This window comes from Herpailurus yagouaroundi, unplaced genomic scaffold (assembly GCF_014898765.1).
Source record: "Herpailurus yagouaroundi ecotype Mexico unplaced genomic scaffold, PumYag 29, whole genome shotgun sequence".
Classification (NCBI taxonomy): Eukaryota; Metazoa; Chordata; class Mammalia; order Carnivora; family Felidae; genus Herpailurus; species Herpailurus yagouaroundi.
Window position 1 is genome coordinate 106,012,008 of NW_024412377.1, and position 13,957 is coordinate 106,025,964.

The following is a 13,957-nucleotide window of genomic DNA, read 5'->3' on the forward strand; positions in this document are numbered from 1 at the left end:
AAAACAATCAGTTAATCCCTAGGGGAATTTACCTAAATCAACTGAAATTAATCCTATAGGTAGCTTGAGACATCACTGCCTCAGGACACACATATCTTGATCAAGTTGCAAAAGTCAACTAGGCTTCTTAATTAGAATTTGCTGTAGCTGGATTTCTGCTTCTCTTATTCAGTTTTTATAATACCATACTGCTTTAGGACTATTACTCTTAATGCTGAAATCTATAAATCCCTTTGTTTAGTAGTAACTGTTGTCTTTCATATACCTTTCCTCCTTTCCTGTAAGTTCATATTCCAGATCTACTTAAGTCAATGGAGAGGAGACACAGAGACTGAAAGAGACAAACAGCAGCCAGCTGACAGACAGCTAACACCACTAAGCACAGGTGTAAACCAACCAAATTCTAACACTGGACTGAACTGATTCAGCCCCACAGTTCCTCGCTTTCTTTGAAAAGGTTGCTTCTGGGTCTCTTTTCCTACACCGACCTGCTTTAAAAGTAAGAAAACCCAAGGGGTTGAGGCAACTGTCCTCTGTGAGCCAAGCTTTACTCATTCCACCCATGCAGAACTGAGTAGTGAGAGGGTGGGGAGAAATGGAATCAGAAGCTGATGGGATCTAGAGCAGAATGAATCAGTCCTCTCGGGAGTGTGAATGTCTGATGCGTATAAAATTATGCTTAAGTCTGAGAGGCAATACGTGAATCCGTGTGAGCAGATCTGTACGTGGGAACAAGAGTGCATGTGTTAGAAAAAAGGCTACAAGGAGAGAGGGGTGGCCATCAACCTGCACACATGGGTCTCACGGCTCTCTTAGGTAAATGACCCCATCTTTTGAGGAGAAAAACAGACTGATGCGCAGCAAAGCCAGAAAGTAAAGCAAAGTGGGAAATGTCATGCCTTTCAAATTTAGTCTTTAAAAAAAATTTTGTTTAAATGTTTCATTTATTTTTGAGACAGACAAAGCACGAGCAGGGGAAGGACAGAGAGAGAGGAAGGCACAGAATCTAAACCAGGGTCTAGGCTCTGAGCTGTCAGCACAGAGCCCCAAGCGGGGTTTAAACCCACGAAATCCAAGGTCATGACCTCAGCCGAAGTCGGATGCTTAACCAACTAAACCACCCAGGTTAGGACCTCGTTTTCAAAAATCTTTTAAGTCAATTTTATTCTTTCACTTTGAAAATATTCAAAGCCGTAATTGAAAAATCCAGGTGGAATCACGAGAAGAAGGCCTTCTATACCCAATGAACATGGCTCTAAGTTGTAACAAGAATACTGAGAGAAGGAAAGAACACTGTTTAGAATTAGCACACCTGTGGCCATCCATGCATCCAAGCCCCTCTTTCCCCACATCTAAAAGGAAATAATATCGACACCACCCAGGGCTCTTGCGAGAAGACAGTATATATAAACCAACACGGTGCCTGGCACACGGCAAGTGTTAGCTCTCTACGAAGTGTTAAGTTGGCGTGAAGGGACATCTAACTTCCAGTCAGGGATCCAAAACACGTAACATGGAAAGAAGGAAACTGGATGGTATCAAATTAGTAGGTTGGCTTCATAACATGAACTGTCACTAAGTATGATGCGGAGAAAACGCTGATGTGTTAGAGACCCTCCTAATGAGAGGGCTAGTTCCCAGGCCGGGCAATTTTCACAAAGTTGAGGCATCGGTGTCACTCTGAGCCATGGATGCTGAGTGGCAGACTGTGACACATGTCAGGGAAACTTCCAACAGCCCCAGATCATCTACCCAGTGTTCCACTGGAACACATTAGCTTACAATCAGCCTCCTGACTGGGTGGACCAATGGGTAGAGCCCCATTCAAATTTTGAACTAAAAATAATTAAAATGAAGGGGAAATCTGTCAGAGATGTAATGAGAGATTAAATCTGAGAAGAGCAAAAGAGGAAAAAAGTTTTGGCTGATGGGCAGAAGCTCCCACAGGCAGCTTGTAAGCCCATTAATGGCTTGGCCTGCATCCTGGGTGTTTAGTGATTCACAGCTTGTTTAACTTCTTGTATATTCCCAGCCATTCCCTGAAGTGTGATATACCTCATCTACTATACAGTGGTTTAATTGCACTACAAATGAGTTTACTCAACCAATTAGAACTCCAAATAGTGCTAAGATATATGCCCAAATTTTATACAAGTGGTGCTTCACAGATCATCTTATTCTAGAATTCCACTGCCAATAAAGTCTACCAGGGCTCAAACCCATAGACTCATTAAATCTAAGTTCAGTCTTTTCCCTAATGAAGGAAGAAATCCTCACATGATCTTGAAAACTAAAATGAACTAAAACCCAAATAACAAACAAATGAAACTCACAAACAACTCTATACCCAAATAATTTCCTTAGGGGGACAAGTTTCAAAGGACCGTTGAACAAAATAAAATATTCTAAAAATAAAATATCAGAAAACATTTATAAGCTACATCAGGAAATATACCATTTGCCATAATCCTGAAAATAAATCAGTGAAGCACAGGAAGGACTCACAAATATTTAAGCTCTTCACTAAGTTAATGGTGTGGAAAATATTAGGTAAAAAAAAAAAATCGTAAGGAGAAACATCCCTTGTGGCGTAACAGAAATCGCTTTTATCTCATCTGCTCATATGTGTGACAAATGGCAATAAATGTCTATGGGATTGTTTATTGCTCTCCAAATACAGATGGAATTGAGATTAATACTTAATTAAACTAGAGCTCTTGGGCTGTCTAAGATGGATCAGGACACAATATGTGTATTAATTACCCTTCCTGTTTCTAAGGAACTCAGAAGGATCTTGTCACCATTGACCCTACACTGTGAGAAGAAAAGCTTATGTCTATGAAAATGAATCAAGAAAGGGGCACCACAGGGGCACCTGGGTTGCTCAGTTGGTTAAGTGTCTGACTCTTGGTTTCGGTGAGGTCATGATCTCACGGTTCGTGAGTTCGAGCCCCACATTGGGTTCTACGCTGACAGCCTGGAGTATGCTTAGAATTCTCTCTCTCCCTTTCTCTCTCCGCCCCTCCCTTCCTGTCTCTCTTTCTCTCTCTCTCTCTCTCAAAAACAAGTAAATAAAACATAAAAAGAATTAAAAAAAAGAAAGGGGCATCACTAATGTGATCAGAGTACGGACATCAACTGAAAAAAAAAAACCTTAGTGTGATATAAAGACTAAAGGAAATGAACTGCTCTAAGTTTTCAAGCAGTCTTTTTACTGCAGTACTTGTCTCACAAGGTTGACTGGTGGTGGGACTGCAAAGTACTGGTTAATTCTTAAGTAGTAATGCTATATAGGAGTATAAATATGTTTAGAGATAAAGATTATATATATCCAGAGGTAGATACGTGTGGATGCATATTTACAACCAGGAGTAGGCACCATGGCACTCAAAACAGTGGAATAAAGGAGGCAGAAACAGGGATTTATATAAAAACCTTCCATGACTTCATAAAGCCTCCTTCTCCAAACCTCTAAAATAACTCCAGGTCACTTGATACGTTTTCTTGATGGAGTATCCAAATAAAAAATGATTTTGGCCGCACATTATAGCCACCAGTGAAGGAGCGGTAATCTGAAAATTCAAGTCCCTAATGACATCTATTTGGCCTAAAATAAATGTGAAGAATACATTACTCAGGTGTGTTAAGATACAATAGAGAGTTTTCTTGAATTACTCACCCATAGGCTCCATTGCTAATCAATTTAATCGTTTCAAAATCACTTTCCCGAGGTTTCCTTTGAAGTTTCAAGGAAGCATTGGAGCTCTTGGAAACAAAATATGGAAGTTAGAAAAGCTGAAAACTCCAGACAATGACTGTAACAGCAACATAAATAATATTAGCGTGATACGCTCCAGTTTTTTTTTTAAACTTTTTTTTCACATTTATTTATTTTTGAGAGACAGCATGAGCAGGGGAGGGGCAGAGAGAGAGGGAGACAGAATCTGAAGCAGGCTCCGGGCTCTGAGCTCTCAGCACAGAGCCTGACGTGGGGCTCAGACTCACAAGCCATGAGATCATGACCTGAGCCGAAGTCCGACGCTCAACTGACTGAGCCACCCAGGCACCCCTATGCTCTTGCTCTGGTGTTTAATACGCTGAAGTGCAGTATTGGCAGCCAAAGGAACCTGAGAGACAACTTTAAAGATCAATGTCGCACAGCAGTGCTGATCCACTACTTCTCATGATAGAGCCTCAGTCTCATGTACGTGAACCCCCATTTCCGGGAGATGAAGGCACCAAGCTTTTGAAAATTTCCAAGTTTGATTTACCTTTGTAAACTATTCTTGTTAGCCTCATCCTGGTGTTTTCATGTTTTGAGACTTAAGTCCAAAACGTCAACCCTTAATTCAGGTTTCAGTCAGCCGGGAAAGAACGGGCTGTTGTGGCTCTACATGAGCTGATGGATACACGAACTCTGGTCTGTCCCTGGCCAGAGAATGTCTGTGTCCTTTCTGCGGTACCTTTTGTTTGGAAGAGATAGTAGGCAACAAAGACGCTCGAACAGACAATCCGTGTGCCTTTCTTTACTTCCCTATCATTATTCTTACGAGGCTTTAAATATCTATTTTCAAAAAGATAGCTCTTTAAATGTTGAGCTCAGGGGCACCTGGGTGGCTCAGTCAGTTAAGCATCAAACTCTCAATTTCAGCTCAACTCATGATCTTGATCTCCTCCTGGTTTGTGGGTTCGAGCCCCTCACTGGGCTCTGAGCTGTAAGTGTGGAGCCTGCTTGGGATTCTCTCTCCTTCTCTGTCTCTCTCAAAACAAGTAAATAAACTTTAGGAAAAACATAAAATAAAAAGTTGAGCTCAAAGGAAAATAATAAGCAAAGTGTTATGTTTAATTCTCTCATACTCCATGTATCTGAGCATTGAGAGGGTGAGCAGTGACAGCCTCTTTGCATCTGCTGCGGAGCCCAGGATTCTCTTCCTATTATTTTAGAAGAAATCCTATGAGTCTAAGGTACGTGTCACCCTCTCCAAACCGAGGCTGTCATGCGCTAACATGCTGTCCCACTCATCTTTTGGAGACTTAGGTACCCAGCTTTCCATCTTCCTCTCCGGTCGAGTTCTCTCACCATCCTGGATGACTTCCGTGTCCCACAGGTAACTTACCCAACACCCTGGCCTCTGGGCTACTTTAGTTGCTCAAACCAACGACTGTTTCTGTCCTCTATTTCCCCTTGGCCTTTGGCACAAGTCTTAGGTCCAGTCATCACTGTTAACACCCCATCACAGAAAATGTAATTCGGGACAAGGACCATGCACTTGCTCCACTATTCCACTCTGATGGGTCCCCAAGCTTTGGGCTGTTCAAAGCCCACCTGTCTCATTAACTCTTCCGCACCCAGGTGACCTCATTCATGCCCACGGATGATTCCTATGTCATTCAGAACCCCACCCGAAACTATCCCTCTGAGTGCCCCAAAATTCCACACCATATATATAGTTGCCAGTTTGATGGCTCTTCATGACCGTCCCCCCCCAAAAAAAACTTAAATCTAAACACATGCAAAATTGTAATACATATGATAGAATTAACAAAAATAACTATTGGGACCCCTGGGTGGCTTAAATGGTTGAGCTTTTAAATGGTGATTTCATCTCACACTTGCGAGACTGAGCCCCAAGTAGGGCTCCCTGCTTAAGATTCCTTTTCTCTCTCCCTCCCTCTCTCTGCCCCTGTCCCCAGCTCATATGCACTTTCTGTCTCTCTCAAAAAACAAACAAAACACCCGCCAACTATCATTTATTTAGCATTTAGTAGTGCGCTGACCTAACCATCTAACACAAACTATCTCATTTAATCTTTTATCTTTTTTTTTTTTTTTTACAGAAGAGGAAACTAGGCACAGAGATTCCCACAGCTAGCAAGAGGTACGGCCAGCTTTCAAATCCAGGCAATGTTACTCCAGAGCCTGGGTTCTTAGCCCCCAGGCAATACAGCTACCTCTCTTTTCTGACCACCCCCAACTCGCTCCAGGCTGGTTCCCAGGATGACGGCATCCTGAAACTGTCACCTGTGCCACTGCATAGTCTCCTGAGTGGCTTCCCCGTGGTCACCCCTGTGTGTTCCCCTCACCCCATCTACTGTCTGGACTGTAGTCAGAAGACTGGAAGCCATGACTCTGATTGGGTCATCCTCCTGCCTACTTGTCTCCACCCCACAAACACACCCACTTCCTCCAAAGTTCAACTACTTCCCACTGTTCCTTGAAAGAAAAGACTTGACAAAGATGAGCAACAAGGACCTGTATGTCAGGTTTTTACCCAAGCTCTTCAATCTTTGTGGTCTCCTTGCCCTTGCTCTCAGATGCACTCTGCTCCCTTGTGGCACAGTTTTTGCCCAGGATGTTCTCTGGGCCTGGAAGGTTCCCTCTGCCCCTTCTTATCCTAGCAACTTCTCATGCCACATCTCCTGGGCCATTTCCTTGGGAGATCTTATTGGACTGGCAAGACTAAGGTCAATTTCTGTATGTTTAGTAGCACATGGCCCTTTTTCATCATTGATCTTATATTCAAGTTTAGCATTTTTCTTTTTTCGTGCATGATTTCTTTTTATTAATTTTTTTCTCTTTGAAAAAAAGGACTAAAATTATATGCTTACTGCCTTGCACATAGAAGCACAATACATGCTTAGCGAAGAGACAAAGTAATTAACACACTCTGAATCTCCAGATGTTGATAAACAGAAAAACCAACATATTTCATCAAGAAAGACACTTACACTCACTGATTCATCTGTTTCTGGTGTTTCTGCTGTCCCACTGTCATAGTTTCCCAACTGAGCCATTTCTAAATTAAAAACAAAACAAAACAAAAAAGTAAAGATTAAGAAAAATACAACAATTATAACAAGATAAGAAGTAATATCTTTGATATTAAAAACAATTTACTCTCTACTTCAATATACCCATGGGAAAATCTTAATCAAAAATGGTAAGAGCCACCAGCTGCTGTTTTTGAAATTGTTCATTATATGCCCTTCTATAGAACCCTATTTCTTATGAACACCTAGACACGGGTACTTGAGAGCTGGGCTTCTGCTTCAGCTAGCAGGATTCAGTAGTCGACACAATCACCATGGGGTGGGGTTGGGGCAGGTGTGTGTGTCAATGATTATTCTTATGATAGGATTCTCAAGACAGGCAAGTCTTCCCAGGCTCTGAAAGGCATCAAAGATACACTGACCACAGCTCAGAGATGATTCTCAACTTGTGGCTGAGCATTCCTTGCTCCATTTCTTTCACATCCACTGAGCAATATCCCCTTCCTGGTACACTAAGAATTTGCAATTTGTCACAAAGGAAGTAACAGTTGTTAAGAGACGCTTGACGATGAGAAGGCTTGGGTCACCACAGTCAGCACTTACTAGGGACCTTTTAACCTCAGGCTCTTCCTCTGTAAGATGGGAACAATGTATTCATCTTTTACTAGTTTCTTGTAAGTACGATATAGGATATTCGTGTAAGGCTCTTAACATGTTGACTAACAAAAATTAAGTGTTCACTGAATACTGATTGTTATTTATTACAATCCAGCATGGGCTGGATGCCACATGCTTGACAAAGTAATACCTTGGTGGTCTGCTTAAAAGACACAAAAACAAAAAAGAAAAACAGAAACAAACAAAAAGACACAGGCATTTAACCGCTCAATCCACAATGGAACACATCTCTGGGTCTACCTAAGTAAATGAAGAAACCAAATTCATTTTATGTTCATTTTAATTTCTACACTAAAAATGTTTAGTTAAAAAAAACCCAAAAAACATGAAGGAATTCCCTCCAAAACTTTGATAGGTAGTTATCTCTGAGTGGTAAGACCACAGGTAATTTGCATTTTCTAATTTTTCAAAATTGAATGTGTATGCTAAGTTATATATATATATATATATATATATATATATATATATAAAATAACTTATACATAAGTTATAGTTTTTAGTTACCTATTTTTGTATGCATCTAAAAGGAGTCCTTAGGCTCTCATTCCATGTATTCATATTCTTATAATTATAATCATCCTTTTTGGGAGAGATTACACATAAAAGATAGGAAGCAAAACAACAGTGGAGTGTTGTCTCCAGATAAAAATTAACAAACTCCAGAATCTACAGTAAGTGAATACTGTCACTAACTTTCCCGTCCCTGTCTACCAGTAGCCGAAATTCAAGACTGAAAATGAGCTCAGTACTAACTACGTGCTTCCTTGGTGTCATTCCAGTGATGTCAACATCCTCTCTGACTAGGACCTTAGATTGTTGGACTGGTAGGTGAACCAAAATGTGTTCAGTTGGAGGGATTCTCAAGGAAGAGACTGACTTGAATATTGTTTGAATAAAAAGGCAATAGTAGCTAACATTTATTAAGCATTACTGTATCCTGGGTAGAGAAATAACTCACATAATTCTAAAAACATCTCTATGAATAGGTACCACTACCCTGGTCTTAGGGAAGGAACACTGAGGCACAAAGAGGCCCATCAACTGCATGGTCAAGGTCACAGCCTGCAGGGCTGGTCCCGGGGTGCAGAATGGGACATTCCCACTCCACACCCTCACTCCAGACTTTCAAAGGTCAGGCTGGAGGGCTGTTAGTGCAGATGCTGACAAGAAGGGAAACAAATGGAGACCAGATTTTGTAATAACAGCAGGCTAAGTGATATTAAATCGATTAAAAATGATCCTCAGATCTGAATCAAGAAAACAAAGTGTCAAGAGTTAAAAACACAACTCCCAGTGATAAATTTGCATTACTAAACATAAAACTGGTCCAAGATCACTATTAAAATTTATTTAGAGTCTCTATAAAGGTACACAAATTGGCCTCAGATTATTCACCTACCGAAGTTCAGCCTACAGTGTTATTTCCCTCCAGGTAAGAAAAGTGTGAAGTTCTCACTCGCTCTACAATTCAAGGGCTGAAACAACCTTAACTCTACCAGCGTGAACAGTCACTATAATATACTTTGACAGCCTCCCCACTCCAATTATTTTCATAAAAAAACAAATTAAAAGATGGTTCTGTTTTAAATAGGATTTCTGCTAAATAACTATTATCTGAGACATACATATTATTTGCGAGCAGTGGGTAGTAATGGAATGGAACCAAGAGTCAGCTTTTGAAGCAGGAAGCTAAGGCATCATTTTGTAATGCCTGAAGAGATTTTTAAAACTCATCTAAATACCATTAAACATCTGCCCTTTTTATTTCATTGATTTAAACCATTTCTGAAGACTCATGATTCAAAAAGGTAAAGATGGTAATTTAAAAGCCATGGGGAAAAATCTCTCCCCAGGGAACTTTTCAGAAAAGCAGCCACCAGTCTCTGATAAGTGATGAATCTGTTGTGGTATTGCTTTCAGTACAGTATAAATTTATCTGGCATTATCTCCCAGTAATGCATGCATCATTTCACTGGAAGCAAAGATCGGATGGCCGTAAGAGCAAACAAAGCAGGGGAAATAGGAGAGCAGGGCAGAGAGCAGCAGGTTCCCTGGCTTTAGATGAGAAAATATCTGTGCCAACAGTCACCATCATTACAAACAATTTAGCAAGATAAACACTGTTTGCAAATTCAACTTAATGAACCAGGAAGACAATTTTGAATAGAGGAGCCTATGATTGTTTTTGACTCTTTTTAGGCAGTATGTAACTCAAGTGTTTTAAATGACCACCCCGACAGTAACGAGTAGGAAAAGGTAGGGGGCTGGGGCGGGGGGGGGGGGGTCATTTACCAGTATTAGATTTTTTAAAGAACCGCTAACGGGGTGCTTAGTCTTGTGTGTATTTAATAACATCAGATGTATTTTTTCATCTGAACCGACCAGAAATGCTTTCATACGCTTTAAAAAACATTTCCCCCCCACGGACGTTCCTGTATATTATCATTTTTTTCGTAATTTTTTTTGTTACATGCAAAAACAGATCTACCAACACTGCGCCCGATCTATATCTATCATCAGTTGCATTACTCCCCAATTCCTTTAAATGTCACTTTTAATTTAATTACAATTAATTTCTTTAGCAACATCTTCAAAAGTACAAGTGCACTTGAGGAGAACCCAACGGAGCTTTGCTGGAGAAAAAACAGAGAAAGCTGAAACCGAAACCCTTTCAGGACACTCTGGCATTGTCAGGCTGACAGGCCTCTAGGATTTCAAGGCCTATCCCTATACTGCAGGTACAACACAAAATAGGTCATGTTCACCTTTTCTTGTGGCAAAAGTAAAGAGCTGCTAAGTTCCTGTATGAAGTCACAGAGCGTAGGCAAGTAAAAGGCCAGCCCAACCCAGGGACTCACCTTCCAAAGGATCCTTATTGAGCCCCAGCTGGCTAATGATGTACCTGGGAATGTCAGTTTTAATACCCTGTCCTTCTTTGGCATGGCCTTCGGCTGCTTCCAACAGGTAGTAAAATTCTTCAGGATCAAATTCCTAGCAGAAGACAAACACAGATGGAAACTAACTTGAGCCAAAATTCTCTGAGGTTTTAATGCATCAATTCCTTTCACAGTAACATTTGCTGGATATACATGGCTGTGGTTTGTGCAGAAAGGAAGCAAATGATTTTAAAAAGTATATAATTCTCACCTTGTATTTGAAGCCTTTCATATTCTGAGGCAGTACATTTAAGTCCTTGGTAACTCACAGAATGACCACTTCCAAATTCCTCGTAATGTAACTTTGGAGGTTCTGTATATGCTCCATTTAAGAAATCTATCTCATTGAAAATGAACAAGTCTAACATTTTAATTATGCTTTTTGAGGAAAACTTTAAAATCCAGGGGGCGCCTGGGTGGCTCAGTGGGCTGAGCATTCAACTCTTGATTTTAGCTCAGATCATGATTTCAAGGTTCATAAGGTCAAGCCCTGCATCGGGCTCTGCGCTAACATCACAGAGCCTGCATGGAATTCTCTCTCTTCTCTCTCTGCTCCTCCCCCTCTTGCTCTCTGTGTCTCTCAAAATAAGTAAATTAAAGAAGTAAAATTAAAAAGGTAAAATAAATAAAATAAGATAAAATCCAGAAATCTCATCCAGAAGATTCAGTTACTCCTTCTCCATAAACAGCCACAAAAGGAGTAATGCTAGAATATATATTCTCAAACGTTTTACAGGAAACTCCATTAGTATAGAGGTATCCAAAAATATTTTTAAAAATCTCAATATTACCATTTCATCAGTATATCCTAAAGTTAATATTCCCATAATGTGAAGATGAAGAAAGAAAAATATGAAATTAATGTTTTCGATTACCAGTGCCTATTTTAAAAATTTGGTAGCACATTTTACTCATGTCTTTTACTCCCTTTGGCTGTTACTTCTAGGATGTAATAAAAATCTTTAGGATTCCATCACTCTAGATGGATGCCATGGGTTTATGTGGCGTAAACAATTATGTTTACGGATTTAAATGACAGTTGCTACTTTCAGTTGTATTTCCTAAATGTTATTCCCCCAGGATGTTACCCATTTTGATTAATGCCCCAAATAGGCAACTTTAGAATATCAGCATTTCACCTGAATTACTCAAGGGTTTCTAAAGATTATGTATAAAGAAAGCTCGCTGTAAAGAGAGTAAAGCCAAAGGAGCGTATACACTCAGTGCCCTTTCTGTAAACCTACAATGATACACAGCACAAGCCTGAAACAGTAGGTATAAGACCAGTGGTTGGGGAATGTTCCCTAAAACTCTAAAGCTCCAGTTTCAACAGAGCTTCAAATCGTGTTGAAAACAGCAACATTTTCAATTCTACTTCTGAGCTCACTCGTTTCTATCTTTGAGAGGCTATACTTTTACTTTTTCTCTTCTGGTGTGGAGCGATGACTGAAAAAATTCACTTCCTCTTTTAAGGCAAGATTGTCTATTCGCGTATCTGCTGTTGTCCAGAGAAACAGGTTAGAATGCTAAGTGGTATTTTCCCTCAAATGAAGCAAATGCAGGAAGTCCACGCATGTGGTGCATAATTCAAAAAGTACAATGGGAGACGCAGTACAAAATCAGACTTCCTTTTGCTGGCATTTGCCAGTCACACAGTTCTCCTCCCAGAAGCATTGAGAGTATTTTTTCCCCCCTTTATCCTTCCAGAGACAAAGCCAAATGGTGCTTTTGATTCTGTGGTTCTAAGGGTCCTGGCCACTGATGGAAAGACCTACTCCACCATGCCCCGCCCTGTCTCCTCAAGATTTCCCTTCTCCCGTGACTCTCAATGCACTGGTATATTTTTTAGGGGGCAGTGAACATTCCACTATTACAAAAAAGCTATGAATTTTAATAAAAATAAGGGCAAAACCCTAGCAATCCCACCCTATACGTATATGTGTGCATGTGTAATACCGCAAAGCTGTACTGCACGGGGTACAAATATTTCTGAAGTGTTGCAAATACTTTAGTGACTAGCAGAACTTAAAAGTGAGTGTTGATACAGTGCTAAGCCCCTTAAAACTATTCTCAGGCTCAAAGCTTCATGTGTGTTCACAGTGTGGACTGAAATTTCAACCAGAGTTACATAAAACAAAAATTTTTAAATAGGAAAATGATTGACAAAATGAAGTAATCTCTGAAAGCCTCACTTCTTGTCTGTATGAGACGCTGGGGTACTTGCCCAAGCTGGTTGCTGCCTAGCATTTATTTCTAACAGGCCGCATTTTAAAAACAGATGATAATAACTATAGATTATTATATATCATATTGCTGGTGTCCCTTTTTCTGCATCTTGCCAACACCAAAAAAGTAAGGCTCAAAGTGTTTTAAATTAATTGTCACCTAGTATCTATGCTAAGGTTAACAAGCACATTAGTTCATGATTATCTTTCATGTTTGACCAGAATGTGATGTGATTATCACTGAATACAGCACAAATCCTAGAACTCTGACTTAAAACCAGAAAACAAAAATCACATCAGGATGTCCTCATAAACATTCACAAGTTGTAGTTCCTGCTGACTCTTTCCATTTAACTCTGGTCTTTGAAGCCAAAGAAACTGAAAGTTTCTGATGGTCACTGCTTTCCCACAGTTAACAGTAAATAATGGAGTCACATCTAGGGGCAACTTACCAGACACTCTAATAATCGAGCTGGGCGGGCAATAACAATTAGGATCTTTCGAACCAGTTGTTTAATAAATGCCAATTCTCCACTTTCTGAACGATCATGAGCCTACAAGAAAGATGATACAGAGTTGCTCTATTCAGTGGAAAAGGAAATCAGCAGAGCACGCTAATTAGATAATTACAAATCTCTGAAAATTAAGTGATTTAGAAAATACCTTTCACAGACAGATAAGCGGACATTATCTCTTCATAAATGGACACCGTTAAAATTCTTTACCTACAAAATGGCTCTATTAGCTAAATTTCAATTGCATAACTTTGATCTATTCGGTGTTAAAAATCAAATGTTAAAACTCCTAATGTGAACCATGAATGATGGAGAGATTAAGAGATTATGATGCATTAAGTACATGATACAAGTGGAGTGCGAGGCTGATAAGGGACCTTGATTTACCAGATATAATAGCAACGTTAGCTATGAAATGGCTAACACAGTGAAGGGCTGCTTTTGTTATCCTGGACATTTAACACAGTCATGAAATATATTTTACACGTGCACCATGATTAGCCTACAAATTTGTTATTTTACGACCTGTAAGAAGTGTGCACTGCTGATTTCAAATGTGAGGGAGATAACGTTTATACGTGGATATATTCATACCAATTTGATTTCGCATATTGAATAAATTATACCTAGGCACTCAAGTCAGTAAAATTTGACTTTAAATCTTTTTAAATTTTATGTTATCGTGTGCCTGGGTGGCTCAGTTCATTGCATCTGACTTCAGCTCAGGTCATGATCTTGTGGTTGACGAGTTCGAGCCGCACGTCAGACTCTGTGCTGACAGCTCAGAGCCTGGAGCCTGCTTCGGATTCTGCGTCTCCCTCTCTCTCTGCCG

The 13,957-nt window shown here is 40.1% G+C and overlaps 1 protein-coding gene across 15 annotated transcripts in view; it reads right to left on the reverse strand.

The window, feature by feature from the left end:
• The window catches only part of MAST4 (microtubule associated serine/threonine kinase family member 4), a 570,307-nt gene that overhangs the window by 43,790 nt on the left and 512,560 nt on the right, over window positions 1-13,957 (reverse strand). For all 15 annotated transcript variants that reach the window (XM_040451692.1, XM_040451683.1, XM_040451673.1 and 12 more), the window contains 4 exons: window positions 13,063-13,164; window positions 10,308-10,440; window positions 6,730-6,797; window positions 3,680-3,765 (listed from right to left, as the gene is read on the reverse strand). In XM_040451692.1, the coding sequence (XP_040307626.1) occupies window positions 3,680-3,765; window positions 6,730-6,797; window positions 10,308-10,440; window positions 13,063-13,164 (389 nt within the window). The remainder of the gene's footprint in view (window positions 1-3,679; window positions 3,766-6,729; window positions 6,798-10,307; window positions 10,441-13,062; window positions 13,165-13,957) is intronic.